Source organism: Pezoporus flaviventris, unplaced genomic scaffold (genome assembly GCF_033815535.1).
Source record: "Pezoporus flaviventris isolate CSIRO_AGI_PZ_B2104156 unplaced genomic scaffold, CSIRO_AGI_Pfla_v1 ptg000979l, whole genome shotgun sequence".
Classification (NCBI taxonomy): Eukaryota; Metazoa; Chordata; class Aves; order Psittaciformes; family Psittacidae; genus Pezoporus; species Pezoporus flaviventris.
In genome coordinates, this window is record NW_026893524.1 from 11,275 (window position 1) to 33,473 (window position 22,199).

The 22,199-nt window shown below is 61.0% G+C and overlaps 1 protein-coding gene across 3 annotated transcripts; it reads left to right on the top strand.

The window, feature by feature from the left end:
- The first annotated feature begins 1,027 nt into the window (after positions 1 to 1,027).
- On the top strand, positions 1,028 to 21,548 carry LOC133264702 (chromodomain-helicase-DNA-binding protein 3-like). 3 transcript variants are annotated; one of them, XM_061444547.1, is made up of 10 exons: positions 1,028 to 1,360; positions 2,268 to 2,386; positions 4,325 to 4,513; positions 5,653 to 5,777; positions 8,123 to 8,361; positions 12,680 to 12,810; positions 14,159 to 14,294; positions 14,398 to 14,451; positions 18,001 to 18,179; positions 21,323 to 21,548. In XM_061444547.1, the coding sequence occupies exons 1-10, from the start codon at positions 1,291 to 1,293 to the stop codon at positions 21,497 to 21,499; spliced, it is 1,419 nt and encodes a 472-aa protein (XP_061300531.1). In that variant the 5' UTR covers positions 1,028 to 1,290; the 3' UTR covers positions 21,500 to 21,548. The 3 variants fall into 3 exon arrangements, with proteins under 3 accessions (XP_061300531.1, XP_061300532.1, XP_061300533.1); XM_061444548.1 differs by having other exon boundaries at positions 14,401 to 14,451; XM_061444549.1 differs by lacking the exon at positions 14,398 to 14,451.
- The last annotated feature ends 651 nt before the right edge of the window (positions 21,549 to 22,199 follow it).

Genomic DNA, 22,199 nt, shown 5'->3' on the forward strand with positions numbered 1-22,199 from the left:
CCCAAACTCCCTTCTCCTCCTCATCCCGGCCCTTTTTGAGGGTGTTCTCCCACTAGAGCATCCTTATCCCACACTTTATGCAGCGGGAGCTGGGCCTCGCTCCATCCCCTCCGGCCACTGAGTTCCAGGCTTGGATTGGAGGTGCACACCACTTCTCCCTCCTTCCCAGCGCCAGGAATGTCCCCTCCTCCTCCTCCTCCTCCCTCCTCCTCCACAGCTGAAACTTGTTCTTTTTTAGTGCCTTTTTCCCCCTTTTCCCCCTCTTTTTTCGCATCCCGTTTCCAACTGAGAACAATGGAATGGGATGGGGGGGGACACGACACCCATCCACCACCCCAATCCCACACCAGAACCCCTTCAAACCAGCCCCAAAGTTGCTTTTCCCTCCCCTGTAGTGCAAACAAAGCTGGAACCCCCCCCCAAAAGAGCCTGAGGAAGGATTTTCCATGGTGTTTCCCCACTTCCAGGCCGGATTTTCTCCCCTTTCCCCCCCTTTTTTCCAGCCACCTCCCCTCGTCCTTTGTTCCAACTCCTCATTTCCTCCTTTTACACAATCACTCCGCCTCACTCCGAACCCTCCCCCCCCTTATCCCTGTTTTATCCCCATTTCCATGCATTTTCTCCCTGTTTTCCAACCGGGGGGGGGGGCGGTTCGGTTGTTGCTTTGTTACAGGCGGAGGACGGGTGTTCTCCGTCACCCCCCCCCCCCCCCCCCCTTTGCTCCGGTTGTCTACGTGGTTTCTCCTTCCTCCCTCTCGAGGTGTGGGGAGCATCACGTGCATGGAATATTCTCGGGAATGCTTTGCCAACAGCGCATGTCTATGGGAAAGGGGGGGGGGGAAGGGGGGGTGCGTGTGTGTGTGTGTGTTGGGGGGCAACACCCCCACAATGGCAGGCTTGGGCCCGGTGATCGGTTGTACGCCCCAAGGGGATGGCGGTAACGGGATGAAGGGTGGGTTTGGGGGTGTTGAACGCCCCCGTTGTTGGTGTGTGGGTGTGTGTGTGTGTGGGGGTGTTGTTATCCGGGTGTTGTGGTGGGATCTGGGTGGTCTCAGCGCCGCCGCCTGGCCCCATCCCTTGCCAACAGCGCTCTGGCAGCTGCCTGACAGCCGGTGCCAAGGGATTAAGGCTGGAATGTGACCCCGGCGGCGCCGGGTGTTGTTTCCTCTCCCGACGCCAAGCTTGGCACCCGGCGTCACCCTCAATGTGTCCCCCCCCCGTCGTCCCCCCCCCCTTTTCCTCGGGGACAGCCGGGGCTTCCCTGTGACCTGTCAGCGAGCGCCGGCTGTGATGGATGGGGGCGTGCGGGTGACGTCGGGGTGGCCACGCGCCAACAGCCGCAGGGCAGACGGGACACCCGGTAACGGTGCCAAGGCCGTGACACGGATGGAGGTAGCAATGGCGGGGGGGTGTGGGTCACCGTCACCAACCACCACCCCCCGCCGGGGGTTGTCCGTCACGGGGATGCCAATGGAAGGAGGCCAAAGGGGTTGGGAAATCCGCTGCTGGCTGTTGGTCAGCGGCACGGTGACACAGTGACACCGGTGTCACCCCCTGCTGTGAGGGGATGGAGAAGCCTCTGCTGGCTGTTGGTCACTGACACAGTGACACCGGTGTCACCCGGAATGGGTTGATGGGGATTGCTCTGCTGCTCTTGGTCACTGACACAGTGACACTGGCGTCACCCGGAATGGGTGGATAGGGAATGCTCTGCTGGCTGTTGGTCACTGACACAGTGACACCGGTGTCACCCGGAATGGGTGGATGGGGAACGCTCTGCTGGTTGTTGGTCACTGACACAGTGACACTGGCGTCACCCGGAATGGGTGGATGGGGAATGCTCTGCTGGCTGTTGGTCACTGACACAGTGACACTGGTGTCACTCAGAATGAGTTGATGGGGAGTTCTCTGCTGGCTGTTGGTTGACACAGTGACACAGTGACACTGGTGTCACTCAGAATGAGTTGATGGGGAGTTCTCTGCTGGCTGTTGGTTGACACAGTGACACAGGTGTCGCTCGGAATGGGTGGATGGGGAACGCTCTGCTGGCTGTTGGTTCCTGTGACGGTGACACCGGTGTCACCTGGAATGGGTGGATGGGGAACGCTCTGCTGGCTGTTGGTTCCTGTGACGGTGACACCGGTGTCACCATCCTGGTGCCTTCGAAGGGATCTCATTGTGTCCCTGTCCGTCCGTGTCCCCCCCCCCCCACCGTGTGTCACCTTTGGTGGCCATGGGGAGGGCCTCATGTCCCCATGTCCCCCCAGAAGGTGCTGAGGAGCTGTTGAGGGGCCTCGAGGGTGCTCTTGGGGTGAAGAAGAAGAAACGGGGCCCCCGGAAGCAGAAGGAAAACAAACCTGGAAAACCACGGAAAAGGAAAAAGCTGGTGAGGAACCAGTGGGTGGTGGGAGAGGGGATGGGAGAGATGGGAGATGGGATGGGTGAGATGGGGTGGGTGAGATGGGAGATGGGATGGGTGAGATGGGAGATGGGATGGGTGAGATGGGAGATGGGATGGGTGAGATGGGAGATGGGATGGGAGGGATGGGAGATGGGATGGGTGAAATGGGAGATGGGATGGGAGATGTGGGAGATGGGATGGGTAAGATGGGAGATGGGATAGGAGAGATGGGAGATGGGATGGGAGAGATGGGAGATGGGATGGGAGAGATGGGAGATGGGATGGGAGAGATGGGAGATGGGATGGGAGATGTGAGAGATGGGATGGGTGAGATGGGAGATGGGATGGGAGAGATGGGAGATGGGATGGGAGAGATGGGAGATGGGATGGGAGATGTGAGAGATGGGATGGGTGAGATGGGAGATGGGATGGGAGATGTGGGAGATGGGATGGGTGAGATGGGAGATGGGATGGGAGGGATGGGTGGTGGGACATGGGATGGGTGGTGGGACGTGGGATGGGTGATATGGGTTGGGTGATGGGACATGGGATGGGTGGTGGGACATGGGATGGGTGATATGGGATGAGTGATGGGGGTCCTGGTGTAGTTGATGATGTTCTTAGGATGTCTAGTGGGGGTCGTGGGATGGCCAGTGGTGGTTTTGGGAGTGAACAATAGGAGTCTTGGGTTGGCCAGTGGGGGTCTTGGGATGGCCAATAGTGGTCCTGGGATGGCCAATGGTGGTCTTGAGGTGTCCAATGGTGGTCTTGGGATGACCAGTAGGGGTCTTGGGATGACCAATAGGAGTCTTGAGATGGCCAATGGTGGTCTTGGGATGGCCAGTGGTGGTGTTGGGATGGCCAGTGGTGGTCTTGGGATGGCCAATGGTGGTCTTGGGATGACCAGTGGGGTTGTTGGGATGTCCAGTGGTGGTGTTGGGATGGCCAGTGGTGGTCTTGGGATGGCCAATGGTGGTCTTGGGATGACCAGTGGGGTTGTTGGGATGTCCAGTGGTGGTGTTGGGATGGCCAATGGTGGTGTTGGGATGGCCAGCGGTGGTGTTGGGATGTCCAGTGGTGGTGTTGGGATGGCCAGTAGTGGTGTTGGGATGGCCAGTGGTGGTGTTGGGATGGCCAGCGGTGGTGTTGGGATGGCCAGCGGTGGTGTTGGGATGGCCAATGGTGGTGTTGGGATGGCCAGTGGTGGTGTTGGGATGGCCAATGGTGGTGTTGGGATGGCCAATGGTGATGTTGGGATGGCCAATGGTGGTGTTGGGATGGCCAATGGTGGTGTTGGGATGGCCAGTGGTGGTGTTGGGATGGCCAATGGTGGTGTTGGGATGGCCAATGGTGATGTTGGGATGGCCAGTGGGGGTGTTGGGATGGCCAATGGTGGTGTTGGGATGGCCAATGGTGGTGTTGGGATGGCCAGCGGTGGTGTTGGGATGGCCAATGGTGGTGTTGGGATGGCCAGTGGTGATGTTGGGATGGCCAATAGTGGTGTTGGGATGGCCAATGGTGGTGTTGGGATGGCCAGCGGTGGTGTTGGGATGTCCAGCGGTGGTGTTGGGATGCCCAGCGGTGGTGTTGGGATGGCCAATGGGGGTGTTGGGATGTCCAGCGGTGGTGTTGGGATGTCCAGCGGTGGTGTTGGGATGCCCAGCGGTGGTGTTGGCATGCCCAGCGGTGGTGTTGGGATGTCCAGCGGTGGTGTTGGGATGCCCAGCGGTGGTGTTGGGATGTCCAGCGGTGGTGTTGGGATGGCCAATGGGGGTGTTGGGATGCCCAGCGGTGGTGTTGGGATGTCCAGTGGTGGTCTCGGGGTGGCTGATGGAGCCCCGTGACGTTGTCAACACCCGCAGCGACGGGTGACAGCCCCTCTGGGTGGTGACAGCGCCGTGGCGGGCCCTGTCCTGTGCGCAGGTGAGCGAGGATGAGCTGGAGTCGGAGCGGGAGGAATTCCAGCGGGAGGAATACCGGGAGAAGTCGGAGAGCGGCGGGAGCGAGTCGGGGGGGGGCACCCGGAAGCGGCGCCGGAAGCACCGCGACAAGAAGGACAAGAAGACCAAGAGGAGGAAAAAGGCTGATGAGGAGGGGGGGCAGAAGGTCAAGGTATGGCCTATGGGGGGCACCATCACTGTGTGTGGGTCCCATTGCCATTGGGGTGGCTACGGGAGTCCCATTGCCATAGGGGTGATGTTGGGGGTCTCATTGCCTTAGGGGTCCCATTGCCATAGGGGTGATGTTGGGGGTCTCATTGCCTTAGGGGTGATGTTGGGGGTCCCATTGCCATAAGGGTGGCTATGGGAGTCCCATTGCCATAGGGGTGCCATTGCCATCGGGGTGACTGTGGGGGTCCCATTGCCTTAGGGGTGACTCTGGGAGGGCCATTGCCACAGGGGTGTTTGCCATAAGGGTGGCTGTGGGGATCCCATTGCTGTGTGGGGGTCCCATTGCCATGGGGGTTCTGATGCCATAGGGGTGACTTTGGGGGTCCCATTGCCATGAAGATGCCATTGCCATAGAGGTCCCATTGCCATAGGGATGACCATGGGGTGCCATTTTTGTAGGGGTGACTCTGGACATCCTATTGCCCTAGGTGTTATTAGGGGGGTCCCATTGCCATGGGGGTGCCATTGCAATAGGGGTGATTGTGGGAGTCCCATTGCCGTAGGGGTAACCATGGGGTGCCATTGCTATGGGGTGACTGTGGGAGTCCCATTGCCATGGGGGTTCCATTGCCATAGGGGTGACTGTGGGAGTCCCATTGCCATAGGGGTGACCATGGGGTGCCATTGCTATGGGGTGACTGTGGGAGTCCCATTGCCATAGGGGTCCCTGTGGGGGTCCCATTGCCATGGGGGTTCCATTGACATAGGGGTGATTGTGGGAGTCCCATTGCCATAGGGGTGACCATGGGGTGCCATTGCTATAGGGGTGACTGGGGGGGTCCTGTTGCCATAGGGATGACCATGGGGTGCCATGGCTGTCAGGGTGATTATGGGGGTCCCATTGCTATTGGGGTCCCATTGCCATAGGGATGACCATGGGGGTGCCATAGCTGTCAGGGTGATTATGGGTGTCCCATTGCCATAGGGGAGACTGGGAGAGTGCCTCTGCCATAGGGGTGACCATGGGGGTGCCATCATTCATGTGGGTGCCCAAGGGGGTGCTGTCCTCCCTGTGGGTCCATGTGGGTCCCCCGTCTCCCCCCCCATGTCCCCATTGACCCCAATGTCCCCCTGATGCAGGCGGTGGAGCAGAAGTCCTCAGCTCAGCTGCTGGGGGCCTGGGGGCTGGAGGACGTGGACCACGTCTTCACGGAGGAGGACTATCACACCCTCACCAACTACAAGGCCTTCAGCCAGTTCATGAGGTGGGTGGGGGGGGCCCTTTGGGTATTGGGGGGCACCTATGGGTCCTTGGGCTCCAGCCGGCCCATCTTTGGGGTGCTTTTGTGGGGTCCGTTGAAGCACCTTGGTCCAAAAGAGCTCGTTGAGGAGCATCAGCATCCCGTGGTACCCAAACCCCTCAGTGCCCTGCATCCCTTTTGGTCCTTAAGCATCTCTCTGGGTGCTTATGGGGGTCCTTTTAGGTGTTACCAGGGTGCTGGGGATCCCATCAGTGTGTTTTTGGGGGGGGGCATCTCTGTTTTGGGCTCCTGGTGGCCTATTTGGGGTGCTCTTGTGGGGTCCATTGAAGCACCTTGGTCCAAAGGAGCTCATTGAGGAGCGTCAGCATCCCGTGGTACCCAAACCCCTCAGTGCCCTGCATCCCTTTTGGTCCTTAAGCATCTCTCTGGGTGCTTATGGGGGTCCTTTTAGGTGTTACCAGGGTGCTGGGGATCGCCTCAACATGTCTGGGGGAGCCCCAGTTCTGTTTTGGGGTCCTGGTGGCCCATTTGGGGTGCTTTTGTGGGGTCCATTGAAGCACCTTGGTCCAAAGGAGCTCATTGAGGAGCATCAGCATCCCATGGTACCCAAACCCCTCAGTGCCCTGCATCCCTTTTGGTCCTTAAGCATCTCTCTGGGTGCTTATGGGGGTCCTTTTAGGTGTTACCAGGGTGCTGGGGATCCCATCAGTGTGTTTTGGGCGGGTCCATCTCTGTTTTGGGGTCCTGGTGGCCCATTTGGGGTGCTCTTGTGGGGTCCATTGATGCACCTTGGTCCAAAGGAGCTCATTGAGGAGCATCAGCATCCGGTGGTACCCAAACCCCTCAGTGCCCTGCATCCCTTTTGGTCCTTAAGCATCTCTCTGGGTGCTTATGGGGGTCCTTTTAGGTGTTACCAGGGTGCTGGGGATCCCCTCTATGTGTCTGGGGGAGCCCCAGTTCTGCTTTGGGCTCCTGGTGGCCCATTTGGGGTGCTTTTGTGGGGTCCATTGAAGCACCTTGGTCCAAAGTAGCTTGTTGAGGAGCATCAGCATCCCATGGTACCCAAACCCCTCAGTGCCCTGCATCCCTTTTGGTCCTTAAGCATCGCTCTGGGTGCTTATAGGGGTCCTTTTAGGTGTTACCAGGGTGCTGGGGATCCCATCAGTGTGTTTTGGGGGGGGGGGCATCTCTGTTTTGGGCTCCTGGTGGCCTATTTGGGGTGCTCTTGTGGGGTCCATTGATGCACCTTGGTCCAAAGGAGCTCATTGAGGAGCGTCAGCATCCGGTGGTACCCAAACCCCTCAGTGCCCTGCATCCCTTTTGGTCCTTAAGCATCTCTCTGGGTGCTTATGGGGGTCCTTTTAGGTGTTACCAGGGTGCTGGGGATCGCCTCAACATGTCTGGGGGAGCCCCAGTTCTGTTTTGGGGTCCTGGTGGCCCATTTGGGGTACTCTTGTGGGGTACATTGAAGCCCCTTGGTCCGAAAGAGCTCATTGAGGAGCATCAGCATCCCGTGGTACCCAAACCCCTCAGTGCCCTGCATCCCTTTTGGTCCTTAAGCATCTCTCTGGGTGCTTATGGGGGTCATTTTTGGTCATTGCTATGGGGCAAGGATGTCAGCGAGGAGCATCAGCACCCTGTGGTACCCAAACCCCTCAGTGCCCTGCATCCCTTTTGGTCCTTGAGCATCTCTCTGGGTACTTATGGGGCTCCTTTTAGGTCATTGCTGTAGGGCACGGATGTCAGTGAGGAGCATCAGCATCCCATGGTACCCAAACCCCTCAGTGCCCTGCATCCCTTTTGGTCCTTAAGCATCTCTCTGGGTGCTTATAGGGGTCCTTTTAGGTCATTGCTGTAGGGCACGGATGTCAGTGAGGAGCATCAGCACCCCGTGGTACCCAAACCCCTCAGTGCCCTGCATCCCTTTTGGTCCTCAAGCATCTCTCTGGGTGCTTATGGAGGTCATTTTTGGTCATTGCTATGGGGCAAGGATGTCAGCGAGGAGCATCAGCATCCCATGGTACCCAAACCCCTCAGTGCCCTGCATCCCTTTTGGTCCTTAAGCATCTCTCTGGGTACTTATGGGGCTCCTTTTAGGTCATTGCTGTAGGGCACAGATGTCAGTGAGGAGCATCAGCATCCCATGGTACCCAAACCCCTCAGTGCCCTGCATCCCTTTTGGTCCTTAAGCATCTCTCTGGGTGCTTATAGGGGTCCTTTTAGGTCATTGCTGTAGGGCACGGATGTCAGTGAGGAGCATCAGCACCCCGTGGTACCCAAACCCCCTCAGTGCAGCGCATCCCTTTGGGTGCCCCCCCCCCCCAGCCTCTTTCCCTTGCCCCCCGCAGGCCGCTGATCGCCAAGAAGAACCCCAAGATCCCCATGTCCAAGATGATGACCATCCTGGGGGCCAAGTGGAGGGAGTTCAGCGCCAACAACCCCTTCAAGGGCTCCGCTGCCGCCGTGGCCGCTGCAGCCGCCGCCGCCGCCGCCGCCGTGGCCGAGCAGGTCTCTGCGGCCGTGGCCAGCGTGGCCCCCGAGGCCCCCGCGCCCCCCCTGCGCAAGGCCAAGACCAAGGAGGGCAAAGGTGGGTGGGGGGGGATGGCCCCGGGGTGAGGGGGGCGGCCCCATAGTGAAGTGGGGCAGTCCCATAGTGAAGGGGGGCAGCACCATAGTGAAGGGGGCAGCACCATAGTGAAGGGGGGCAGTCCCATAGTGAAGGGAGGCAGCCCCATAGTGAAGGGGGGCAGTCCCATAGTGAAGGGGGGCAGCACCGTAGTGAAGGGGGGCAGCACCGTAGTGAAGGGGGGGCGGCCCCATAGTGAAGGGGGCAGCCCCATAGTGAAGGGGGGCAGCCCCATAGTGAAGGGGGGCAGCCCCATAGTGAAGGGGGGCAGCACCATAGTGAATGGGGGCAGCACCATAGTGAAGGGGGCAGACCCATAGTGAAGGGGTGCAGCACCATAGTGAAGGGGGCAGCACCATAGTGAAGGGGTGCAGCACCATAGTGAAGGGGGGCAGTCCCATAGTGAAGGGGGGCAGCACCATAGTGAAGGGGGGCAGCACCATAGTGAATGGGGGCAGCACCATAGTGAAGGGGGCAGACCCATAGTGAAGGGGTGCAGCACCATAGTGAAGGGGGGCAGTCCCATAGTGAAGGGGGGCAGCACCATAGTGAAGGGGGGCAGCACCATAGTGAATGGGGGCAGCACCATAGTGAAGGGGGCAGACCCATAGTGAAGGGGTGCAGCACCATAGTGAAGGGGGGCAGTCCCATAGTGAAGGGGGGCAGCACCATAGTGAAGGGGGGCAGCCCCATAGTGAATGGGGGCAGTCCCATAGTGAAGGGGGGCAGCACCATGGTGAAGGGGGGCAGCCCCAGAGTGAAGGGGGCAGCCCCAGATTGAAGGGGGCAGCCCCATAGTGAAGGGGGACAACCCCGTAGTGAATGGAGGCACCCTTAGTGAATGCAGGGACCTATAGTGAATGGGGGCAGCCCCATGGTGAATGGGGGCACCCTTAGTGAATGGGGACAACCCCATAGTGAATGGGGGCACCCTTAGTGAATGGAGACAACCCCACAGTGAATAGGGGCACCCATAGTGAATGGAGGGACCTGTAGTGAATGGGGGCACCCCTGTAGTAAATGGGGGCAGCCATAGGGAATGGGGGCACCCCTGTAGTGAAGGGGACCCCCATAGGGAATGGGGCAGCCCCATAGTGAATGGGGCCACCCATAGTGAATGGGGACCCCCGCTGTGAAGGGGACAACCCTGTATTGAAGGGGGACACCCCCATAGTGAATGGGCCCCCCCCCATAGTGAATGGGCCCCCCCCCAGGGGGTGATTGGGGGTGTGTAGGGGGAGTTTAGGGGTGTCAGGGAGGGTTTGGGGGAGACTCTAAGGGAGCCTGAGGGGGGTGCAGGGGTCCCTGTGTCCCCATAGGGTGCAGTGGGGAGGTCCCTATGGGGAGCAATGGGGGTCACAATGGGGTCCCTATAGGGTACAATGGAGGTCTCAATGGGGTCCCTATGGTGTACAGTGGGGGGTCCCTATGGTGTACAATGGGGTCCCAGTGGGGTACAATGGGAGTCCCTATGGGGTACAATGAGGGGGTCCCTATGGGATGCATTGGGAGTCCCAATGGGGTCCCTATGGGGTACAATGGGGTCTCAGTGGGGTACAATGGGTTCCCAATGGGGGTACAATGAGGGGGTCCCTATGGGATGCATTGGGAGTCCCAATGGGGTACAGTGGGGGGTCCCTATGGGGTACAATGAGGGGGTCCCTATGGGATGCATTGAGAGTCCCAATGGGGACCCTATGGGGTACAGTGGGGTCCCAGTGTGGTCCCAATGGGGTACAATGGGGGGTCCCTATGTGGTGCAATGAGGGGGCCCTATGGGGTCGCAATGGGGTACAACGGGGGGTCCCTGTGGGGTACAGTGGGGTCCCAGTGGGGTACAATGGGGGGTCCCTATGGGGTACAGTGGGGTCCCAATGGGGGGTCCCTATGGGGTACAATGCGGGGGTCCCTATGGCGTACAATGGGGTCCCAATGGGGTACAATGGGGGGTCCCTATGGGGTACAGTGGGGTCCCAATGGGGGGTCCCTATGGGGTACAATGCGGGGGTCCCTATGGCGTACAATGGGGTCCCAATGGGGTACAGTGGGGTCCCAATGGGGGGTCCCTATGGGGTACGATGAGGGGGTCCCTATGGGGTACAATGGGGTCCCAGTGTGGTCCCAATGGGGTACAATAGGGGTCCCTATGGGGTCCAATGGGGGGTCCCTATTGGGTCCAATGGGGTTCCAATGGGGTACAGTGGGGGTCCCTATGGGGTACAATGAGGGGGTCCCTATGGGATGCATTGGGAGTCCCAATGGGGTCCCAGTGGGGTACAATGGGGTCCCAATGGGGTGCAATGGGGTCCCTATGGGGTACAACGGGGTCCCAATGGGGTACCGTGGGGGGTCCCTATGGGCTACAATGGGGTCCCTGTGGGGTACAATGGGGTCCCAATGGGGTACAATAGGGTCCCAATGTGGTCCCTATGGGGTCCAATGGGGGGTCCCTATGGAGTACAGTGGGGTCCCAATGGGGTACAATGGGGGGTCCCTATGGGCTACAGTGGGGTCCCTATGGGGTACAGTGGGGTCCCAAAGGGGTACAATAGGGTCCCAGTGTGGTGCCTATGGGGTCCAATGGGGGGTCCCTATGGGTTTCAATGGGGCGTCCCAGTGGGGTACAAGGGGGTCCCTAAGGGGTACAATGGGGATTCCCAATGGGGTACAATGGGGTCCCAGTGTGTTACAATGGGGTCCCAATGTGGTCCCTATGGGGTCCAATGGGGTTTCCCTATGGGGTACAATGGGGGGTCCATATGGGTCCCAAAGGGTTCCCTGTGGGGTACAGTGGGGGTTCCCTATGGGGTACAGTGTGGTCCCTATGGGGTCCCAGTGGGGTACAATGGGGGGTCCCTATGGGGTACAGTGTGGTCCCTATGGGTCCCAGTGTGGTCCCTATGGGGTACAACGGGGTCCCTATGGGTCCCAATGTGGTCCCTATGGGGTACAGTGTGGTTTCTATGGGTCCCAGTGTGGTCCCTATGGGGTACAATGGGGTCCCTGTGGGTCCCAATGTGGTCCCTATGGGGTACAGTGTGGTTTCTATGGGTCCCAGTGTGGTCCCTATGGGATACAACGGGGTCCCTATGGGTCCCAGTGTGGTCCCTATGGGGTACAACGGGGTCCCTATGGGGTACAACGGGGCCCCTATGGGTCCCAGTGTGGTCCCTATGGGGTACAGTGTGGTCCCTATAGGGTACAATGGGGCCCCTATGGGTCCCAATGTGGTCCCTATGGGTCCCAGTGTGGTCCCTATGGGATACAACAGGGTCCCTATGGGGTACAACGGGGTCCCTATGGGTCCCAGTGTGGTCCCTATGGGGTACAACGGGGTCCCTATGGGTCCCAGTGTGGTCCCTATGGGTCCCAGTGTGGTCCCTATGGGGTACAGTGGGGTCCCTATGGGTCCCAGTGTGGTCCCTATGGGGTACAGTGGGGTCCCTATGGGTCCCAGTGTGGTCCCTATGGGGTACAACGGGGTCCCTATGGGTCACAGTGTGGTCCCTATGGGGTACAGCGGGGTCCCTATGGGTCCCAATGTGGTCCCTATGGGATACAACGGGGTCCCTATGGGTCCCAGTGTGGTCCCGATTGGGTACTACGGGGTCCCTATGGGTCCCAATGTGGTCCCTATGGGATACAACGGGGTCCCTATGGGTCCCAGTGTGGTCCCTATGGGGTACAACGGGGTCCCTATGGGGTACAGTGTGGTCCCTATAGGGTACAACGGGGCCCCTATGGGTCCCAATATGGTCCCTATGGGGTACAACGGGGTCCCTATGGGGTACAGTGTGGTCCCTATAGGGTACAACGGGGTCCCTATGGGTCCCAGTGTGGTCCCTATGGGGTACAACGGGGCCCCTATGGGTCCCAGTGTGGTCCCTATGGGTCCCAGTGTGGTCCCTATGGGGTACAGTGTGGTCCCTATAGGGTACAACGGGGTCCCTATGGGTCCCAGTGTGGTCCCTATGGGGTACAGTGTGGTTTCTATGGGTCCCAGTGTGGTCCCTATGGGGCACAATGGGGCCCCTATGGGTCCCAATGTGGTCCCTATGGGATACAACGGGGTCCCTATGGGTCTCAATGTGGTCCCTATGGGGTACAACGGGGCCCCTATGGGTCCCAGTGTGGTCCCTATGGGTCCCAGTGTGGTCCCTATGGGGTACAACGGGGTCCCTATGGGTCCCAGTGTGGTCCCTATGGGGTACAACGGGGTCCCTATGGGTCCCAGTGTGGTCCCTATGGGGTACAACGGGGTCCCCCCGTGTCCCCGCAGGCCCCGGGCACAAGAAGCGCAGCCGCAGCCCGCGGGTGCCGGAGCTGAAGCGGAAGCTCAAGGGCCGGAAGATGGCACCGCTCAAGATCAAACTGGGGGTGCTGGGGGGCAAGCGCAAGAAGAGCAGCTCGGTACGGACCCCCCCATAGCGCCCCATAGCGCCCCATAGCCCCTCCTTCCCCCTGTGTGGTCCCAAGCGGTGGTACCCACCCCCTGGCCCCATCAACCTGCTCTCTTTGTCCCCCCTCCATCCTCATTCCCCATGCTCCAACCCCCATTTCCCCCTCTTGTTCCCCCCCCATATCCCCCCCTGCCCCCCCATATCCCCACATGTCCTCATATCCCCCTATATCCCCTTATATGCCCCTTATGTCCCCCATATCCCCTTAAACCCCCTATGTCCCCATATCCCCCTTGTCTTCCATATCCCCCTATATCCCCCCCATATTCCCATGTTCTCCCATGGGCTCATATCTCCCCATATCGCCCTATATCCTCCCATGTCTCCATATCCCCCAAATCCCCCCATCTCCCCATTGCCCCCAATACCACCCATCACCCCCATTGTCCCCATTGCCCCCATTACTCTCCACTCCCCCATTACCCCCCATTGCCCCCATTGCCCCCATTACTCTCCACTCCCCCATTGCCCCCATTACCCCCCATTGCCCCCATTACCCCCCATTACCCCCATTACTCCCCACTGCCCTGTTACCCCATTGCCCCCATTACTCCCCATTGCCCCATTACCCCTCATCGCCCCCATTGCCCCCATATCCCCCATTACCCCCATTCTCCCCCATTACTCTACATTGCCCCCATATCCCCTATTACCCCCATTGCCCCCATTGCCCCCATATCCCCATTACCCCCATTCTCCCCCATTACTCCTATTACCCCCATTACCTCCCATTGCACCATTACCCCCATTGCCCCCATTACTCCCCACTGCCCTGTTACCCCCATTGCCCCCATATCCGCCATTACTCCCCATTACCCCTCATCGTCCCCATTGCCCCCATTACTCCCCACTGCCCTGTTACCCCCATTGCCCCCATTATTCCCCATTGCCCCCATACCCCCCATTACTCCCATTACCCCTCATCCCCCCATTGCACCCATTATCCCCATTACCCCATTGCCCCCCATTACCCCCCATTACCCCCATTGCCCCATTACCCTCATTGACCCCATTCTCCCGTTACCCCCATAACCCCGTTGCCCCCTTGGCCCCATTACCCCCATTACTCCCTTACCCCCATCACCCCCATTCCCCCATTACTCCCATTGCCCCCATCACCCCCATTACTCCCATTGCCCCTATCACCCCCATTGCCCCCATGACCCCATCATCCCCATTGCCCCCCCATCACCCCCATTGTCCCCATCACCCCCATCACCCCCATTCCCCCCCCATTCCCCCATCACCCCCATTCCCCCATCACCCCCCATTCCCCCCCCCATTGTCCCCATCCCCAGAGCGAGGAGGCCGGCGAGGCCGAAGAGGACAGCGACGCCGAGAGCCCGGGGGGGCCCGGTGCCCCCCCCCGCCCCGACCCCTCCCCCCGCCTCAAGAAGCTCAAGCGGGGCCGCCCGGGCCGCAAGAAGAAGAAGGGTGAGTGCCCCTCCCCCATTGCCCCCCCCCATTGTGCCCCCCATTGACCCCCATTGTGCCCCCCCCCCGAGGTGACGCGGCCCCGTCCCCTCTGTCCTTGCAGCAGGGCTCAGCCGGGAGCGCGGCCCCGTGGGGACGGGCACAGCGCCCGTGCATGGTGAGACCCCCCCCCCCCCCCCGCCATTGGCACCCATTGGCACCCATTGGCACCCAGTGGGACCCTAAGGGGGTCCTGTGGTGCCTGCGGGGTGTTCCCAACCTTTGGGTTCTTCCTATGGGGTGTCCTCGTGTCCTGGTGGCCCCATTCCCATTGCCCCCAGTGTCCCAGTATCCCCAGCACCCCCATGTCCCATTCCCAGCACCCCCATGATCCCATCCTCAGCACCCCCATGTCCCATCCCCAGCACCCCCGTGTCCCCATTCCTAGCACCCCCGTGTCCCATTCCCAGCACCCCATGTCCCAGTATCCCCAGCACCCCCATGTCCCATTCCCAGCACCCCCATGTCCCATTCCCAGCACCCCCATGTCCCCATTCCCAGCACCCCCATGATCCCATCCTCAGCACCCCCATGTCCCATCCCCAGCACCCCCATGTCCCATCCCCAGCACCCCCATGTCCCATTCCCAGCACCCCCGTGTCCCCATTCCCAGCACCCCCGTGTCCCATTCCCAGCACCTCCGTGTCCCCCTTCCCAGCACCCCCTTGTCCCCCTTCCCAGCACCCCCATGTCCCCATCCTCAGCACCCCCATGTCCCCATCCCCGGCACCCCCATGTCCCCATCCCCGGCACCCCCATGTCCCCATTCCCAGCACCCCCGTGTCCCCATTCCCAGCACCCCCATGGTCCCATCCTCAGCACCCCCATGTCCCCATCCCCGGCACCCCCATGTCCCCATCCCCAGCACCCCCACGACCCCATCCTCAGCACCCCATTGCCCCCAATGCCCCCATACCCCATCCCCAGCACCCCTATATCCCCCTCCTCAGCCCCCCTATATCCCCATCCCCACCACCCCCATGCCCCCATCCTCAGCATCCCATTGCCCCCAATGCCCCCATGCTCCCATCCCCATTACCCCCATGTCCCATCCCCAGCACCCCTATCCCTGATGTCCCCATACTCCCATCCCCAGCACCCCCATCTCCCCCTCCCCACTGCTCCCAGTATCCCCAGCATCCCCATTCTCAGCATCCCCCATTCCCAGTACCCCCAACACCCCCATGACCCCATCCTCGGCACCCCATTGCCCCCAGTGTCCCCATACCCCCATCCCCATCACTCCCATGTCCCATCCCCAACACCTCTATCTCCCGTGCCCCACATGTCCTCATGCCCCCATCCCCATCACTCCCATGCCCCCCTCCCCACTCCTCCCAGTACCCCCAGCACCCCCATCCCTGGCACCCCTATATCCCCATCCCCAATACCCCCGGCACCCCCATGACCCCATCCTCAGCACCCCAGTGCCCCCAGTGTCCCCATACTCCCATCCCCATCACCCCCATGTCCCCCTCCCCACTACTCCCAGCATCCCCATCCTCAGCACCCCACATCTGCAGTACCCCCAGCACCCCCATGACCCCATCCTCAGCACCCCAGTGTCCCCAATGTCCCCATACCCCATCCCTCCCATGTCCCATCCCCAGCACCCCCATGTCCCCCTCCCCTCTACTTTCAGTATCCCCAGCACCCCTATATCCCCATCCCCAATACCCCCAGGCCCCCATGACCCCATCCTCAGCACCCCATTGCCCCCAATGCCCTCATCCCCCCATCCCCAGCACCCCCATCTCCCCCTCCCCACTCCTCCTATCATCCCCCTTCTCAGCACCCCTATATCCCTACCCCAGTACCCCCATCCCCACTACCCCATGACCCTATCCCCAGCACCCCTAAATCCCCATCCTCAATACCCCCAGCACCCCATGACCCCATCCTCAGCACCCCAATGCCCCCATACCGCCATCCCCATCACTCCCATGTCCCCCTCCCCACTTCTCCCAGTATCCCCAGCATCCCCATCCTCAGCACCCCAGTACCCCCAGCACCCCCCTATCCCCCTCCCCACTCCTCTCATCATCCCCCTCCTCAGCCCCCCATATCCCCAGCACCCCCATCCCCAGTACCCCCAGCACCCCACATCCCCAATACCCCCAGCACCCCATATCCCCATCCCCAGTACCCCCAGCACCCCCATGACCCCATCCCCAGCACCCCCATGACCCCATCCTCAGCACCCCAGTGCCCCCAATGTCCCCATACCCCGTCCTCATCACTCCCATGTCCCATCCCCAGCACCCCTATCCCGAGCACCCCTATATCCCCATCCCCAATACCCCCAGCACCCCCATGACCCCATCCTCAGCACCCCAGTGTCCCCATACTCCCATCCCCATCACTCCCATGTCCCCCTCCCCACTACTCCCAGTATCCCCAGCATCCCCATCCTCAGCACCCCACATCCCCAATACCCCCAGCACCCCCATGACCCCATCCTCAGCACCCCACATCCCCAATACCCCCAGTACCCCCTATCCCCATCCCCAGTACCCCCAGCACCCCCATGACCCCATCCCCAGCACCCCCATCTCCCCCTCCCCACTCCTCCAGGCATCCCCCTCCTCAGCCCCCCTATATCCCCATCCTCAGTACCCCCATCCCCACTACTCCCAGCACCCCCATGTCCTCCTCCCCACTACTCCCAGTATCCCCAGCATCCCCATCCTCAGCACCCCCCATCCCCAATACCCCCAGCACCCCCATGACCCCATCCTCAGCACCCCAATGCCCCCTATGTCCCCATACCCTCATCCCCATCACTCCCATTGCCCCCTCCCACTACTCCCAGTATCCCCAGCACCCCACATCCCCAATACCCCCAGCACCCGCATGACCCCATCCTCAGCACCCCAGTGTCCCCATACTCCCATCCCCATCACTCCCACGTCCCCCTCCCCACTACTCCCAGTATCCCCAGCACCCCACATCCCCAGTACCCCCAGCACCCCCATGACCCCATCCTCAGCACCCCAATGCCCCCAATGTCCCCATACCCCCATCACTCCCATGTCCCCCTCCCCACTACTCCCAGTATCCCCAGCACCCCCACATCCCCAATACCCCCAGCACCCGCATGACCCCATCCTCAGCACCCCATTGCCCCCTCCCCACTACTCCCAGTATCCCCAGCACCCCACATCCCCAATACCCCCAGCACCCCCATGACCCCATCCTCAGCACCCCAGTGTCCCCATACCCCCATCCCCATCACTCCCATTGCCCCCTCCCCACTACTCCCAGTATCCCCAGCACCCCACATCCCCAATACCCCCAGCACCCCCATGACCACATCCTCAGCACCCCAGTGTCCCCATACTCCCATCCCCATCACTCCCACGTCCCCCTCCCCACTACTCCCAGTATCCCCAGCACCCCCATCCCCAATACCCCCAGCACCCCCATGACCCCATCCTCAGCACCCCATTGCCCCCTCCCCACTACTCCCAGTATCCCCAGCATCCCCATCCTCAGCACCCCACATCCCCAATACCCCCAGCACCCCCCTGACCCCCTCCTCAGCACCTCATTGCCCCCATTACCCCCATTACCCCATCCCCACCACCCCCATCATCCCCCTCCTCAGCCCCCCTATATCCCCCCTATATCCCCCCCCATTGTAACGGTGCTGCCCCCCCCCCCCCAGGCCCGGGCCCGGAGGACGAGGGCGATGGCTACGAGACGGACCACCAGGACTACTGCGAGGTGTGCCAGCAGGGGGGGGAGATCATCCTCTGCGACACCTGCCCCCGTGCCTACCACCTCGTCTGCCTCGACCCCGAGCTCGACCGGGCCCCCGAGGGGAGATGGAGCTGCCCCCACTGCGTGAGCACCCCCCTGGGGGCTATGGGGGGGTCTTGGGGGTTGGGGGGGGGTTATAGGGGGGGGTTATGGGGTCTGGGGGGAGGGTTAAGGGGTCTATGGGGGGGGGTTTAGGGGGTCTGGGGAGGATTAGGGGGAGATTAGGGCGTCTATGGGGTGGTTTGGGGGGGTTAGGGGGTCTGGGGGGGGTTTGGGGGGTCTATAGGGGGGTTAGGGGGTCTGGGGGGAGGGTTAAGGGGTCTATGGGGGGGGGTTTAGGGGGTCTGGGGAGGATTAGGGGGAGATTAGGGCGTCTATGGGGTGGTTTGGGGGGGTTAGGGGGTCTGGGGGGGGTTTGGGGGGTCTATAGGGGGGATTAGGGGGTCTGGGGGGGGGTTAAGGGGTCTATGGGGGGGGGTTGGAGGGTTAGGGGGAGATTAGGGGGTCTATGGGGTGGTTTGGGGGGGTTAGGGGGTCTAGGGGGGGTTGGGGGGTCTATAGGGGGGTTTAAGGGGTCTATGAGGGGGGTTGGAGGGTTAGGGGGAGATTAGGGGGTCTATGGGGTGGTTTGGGGGGGGTTAGGGGGTGTATGGGGGGGTTGGGGGGTCTGGGGGGGGTAAGGGGTCTATGGGGGGGTCTGGGGGGAGGGTTTGGGGGGTTAGGGGGAGATTAGAGGGTCTATGGGGTGGTTTGGGGGGGGTTAGGGGGTCTAGGGGTGGATTAGGAGGTCTAGGGGGGAGTCTGGGGGGGTCTGGGGGGGGCTTAGGGGGTCTGGGGGGGGGTTAAGGGGTCTATGGGGGGGTCTTGGGGGGTCTATGGGGGGTCTATGGGGGGGGTTTGGCAGATCTTTTGGGGGTCTGGGGGGTTTAGGGGGGTGTTTAGGGGGTCTGGGGGGTTTTAGGGGGGAGCTAGGGGGTCTGGGGGGGTTTAAGGGATCTATGGAGGGGTTTAGGGGGTCTTTGGGGAGGTGTATGGGGGATATCGGGGGTTAGGGGGGTGTTTAGGGGGTCTAGGGCGGGTTAGGGGGTCAAAGGGGGGGGTTAGGGGGTCTGGGGGGAGTTAAGGGGTCTATGGGGGGGTCTGGAGAGAGGGTTTGGGGTGTTAGGGGGAGATTAGGGGGTCTATGGGGTGGTTTAGGGGGTCTAGGGGTGGATTAGGAGGTCTAAGGGGGAGTCTAGAGGGGGTTGGGGGGGGTCTGGGGGGGTTTAGGGGGTCTGGGGGAGGTTAAGTGGTCTATGGGGGGGTCTGGGGGGTTAGTGGGTCTGGGGTGGATTAGGGGGAGATTAGGGGGTCTATGGGGTGGTTTGGGGGGTGTAGGGGGTGTTGGGGTGGATTAGGAGGTCTAAGGGGGAGTCTAGGTGGGGGTTGGGGGGGTTTAGGGGGTCTGGGGAGGGTTAAGGTGTCTGTGGGGGGGGTTTGGAGGGTTAGGGGGAGATTATGGGGTCTATGGGGTGGTTTAGGGGGGTTTAGGGGGTCTAGGGGTGGATTAGGAGGTCTAGGGGGGAGTCTGGGGGGAGGTTGGGGGGTCTATAGGGGGGGTTTAGGGGGTCTGGGGGGGGTTAAGAGGTCTCGGGGGGGGTTAGGGGGTCTGGGGGGGATTAGGGGGAGATTAGGGCGTCTATGGGGTGGTCTGGGGGGGGGTTAGGGGATCTAGGGGTGGATTAGGTGGTCTAGGGGGGAGTCTAGGGGGGGTGTTGTGGTGTTGGGGGGTTAGGGGGTCAGGGGAGGTTAAGGGGTCTATGGGGGGGGTCTGGGGGGGTTTAGAGGGTCTGGGGGTTAGGGTTGGGGGAGATTAGGGGGTCTATGGGGTGGTTTGGGGGGGTTCAGGTGGTCTAGGGGTGGATTGGGAGGTCTAGGGGGGAGTCTGGGGGGGGGTTAGGGGGTCTGGGGGAGGTTAAGGGGTCTATGGTGGGGTCTGGGGGGGTTGGGGGGTTAGGGGGAGATTAGGGGGTCTATGGGGTGGTTCAGGGGTGGTTTAGGGGGTCTAGGGGTACATTAGGAGGTCTGGGGGGGTTGGGGTTCTATGGGGGGTTAGGGAGTCTGGGGGAGGTTAAGGGGTCTATGGGGGGGTTTAGGGGGTCTGGGGGGGTTAAGGGGAGATTAGGGTGTCTATGGGGTGGTTTAGAGGGGTTTAGGGGGTCTGGGGGGGGATTAGGAGGTCTAGGGGGGGGGGTTGGGGGGGGTAGGGTGTCCATAGGGTGCCCATGGGGTGCCCATAGGATGTGTGTGTTTCCATGGGGTGCCCCTAGGGTGTCCATAGGGTGTCCATAGGGTGCCCCTAGGGTGTCCATAGGGTGTCCATAGGGTGTCCATAGGATGTCCATAGAATGTCTGTATGTCCATGGGGTGTCCATGGGGTGTCCATAGGGTGTCCATAGGATGTCTGTATGTCCATGGGGTGTCCATGGGGTGTCCATGGGGTGTCCATAGGATGTCTGTATGTCCATAGGGTGTCCATGGGGTGCCCATGGAGTGCCCATAGGGAGCCCATAGGGTGTCTGTGTGTCCATAGGGTGTCCATGGGGTGTCCATAGGGTGCCCATAGGGTGTCCATAGGGTGTCCATAGGGTGTCCATAGGATGCCTGTGTGTCCATAGGGTGCCCCTAGGGTGTCCATGGGGTGCCCATGGGGTGTCCATAGGGTGTCCATAGGATGTCTGTATGTCCATGGGGTGTCCATAGGGTGTCCATAGGATGTCTGTATGTCCATGGGGTGCCCATGGGGTGTCCATAGGGTGTCCATAGGATGTCTGTATGTCCATGGGGTGTCCATAGGGTGTCCATAGGATGTCTGTATGTCCATGGGGTGTCCATAGGGTGTCCATAGGATGTCTGTATGTCCATGGGGTGTCCATAGGGTGTCCATAGGATGTCTGTATGTCCATGGGGTGTCCATAGGGTGTCCATAGGGTGTCTGTATGTCCATGGGGTGTCCATAGGGTGTCCATAGGATGTCTGTATGTCCATGGGGTGTCCATGGGGTGTCCATAGGATGTCTGTATGTCCATGGGGTGTCCATGGGGTGTCCATAGGATGTCTATGTCCATGGGGTGTCCATAGGGTGTCCATAGGATGTCTGTGTGCCCATGGGTGTCCATGGGGTGCCCCTGTGGTGTCTATGGGACGTCTGTGTGTCCATCTCACGCGGGCTGTCCCCCCATGGCCAGGAGAAGGAGGGTGTGCAGTGGGAGGCGAAGGAGGAGGAGGAGGAGGAGGAGGAGGAGAGGAGGAAGGCGAGAAGGAGGAGGAGGACGACCACATGGAGTACTGCCGCGTGTGCAAGGACGGCGGGGAGCTGCTCTGCTGCGACGCCTGCGTCTCCTCCTACCACATCCACTGCCTGAACCCCCCCCTGCCAGAGGTGCCCAACGGAGAGTGGCTCTGCCCCCGGTGCACGGTGAGCGGTGGGGTGTGGGGTGTGGGGTGTGGGGGAGAGGGATATGGGGTGTGGGGTGTAGGGATGTGGGGTATGAGGTAGAGGGATGTGGGGTGTGGGGGAGAGGGATGTGGGTTCGGGGGGGTATGGGGGGTGTAGGGATGTGGGGTATGGGGGTAGAGGGATATGGGATATGGGGTAGAGGGATATGGGATATGGGGGATAGGGATATGGGATATGGGGGAGAGGGATATGGGATGTGGGGTATGGGGGAGAGGGATATGGGATATAGGATATGGGGTAGAGGGATGTTGGGTATGGAATAGTGGGATATGGGGTATGGGGTAGAGTGATGGAGGGGTATGGAATAGAGGGATGGAGGGGTATGGGGTAGAGTGATAGAGGGGTATGGGGTGTAGGGATATGGGATGTGGGGTATGGGGGAGAGGGATATGGGATATGGGGTAGAGGGATGTGGGGTATGGAATAGAGGGATATGGGGTATGGGGAAGTGTGATGGAGGGGTATGGAATAGAGGGATGGAGGGGTATGGGGTAGAGTGATGGAGGGGTATGGGGTGTAGGGGGATATGGGGTATGGGGTAGAGTGATGGAGGGGTATGCGGTAGAGGGATATGGGGTAGAGAGGAGATGGGGGTATGGGGTAGA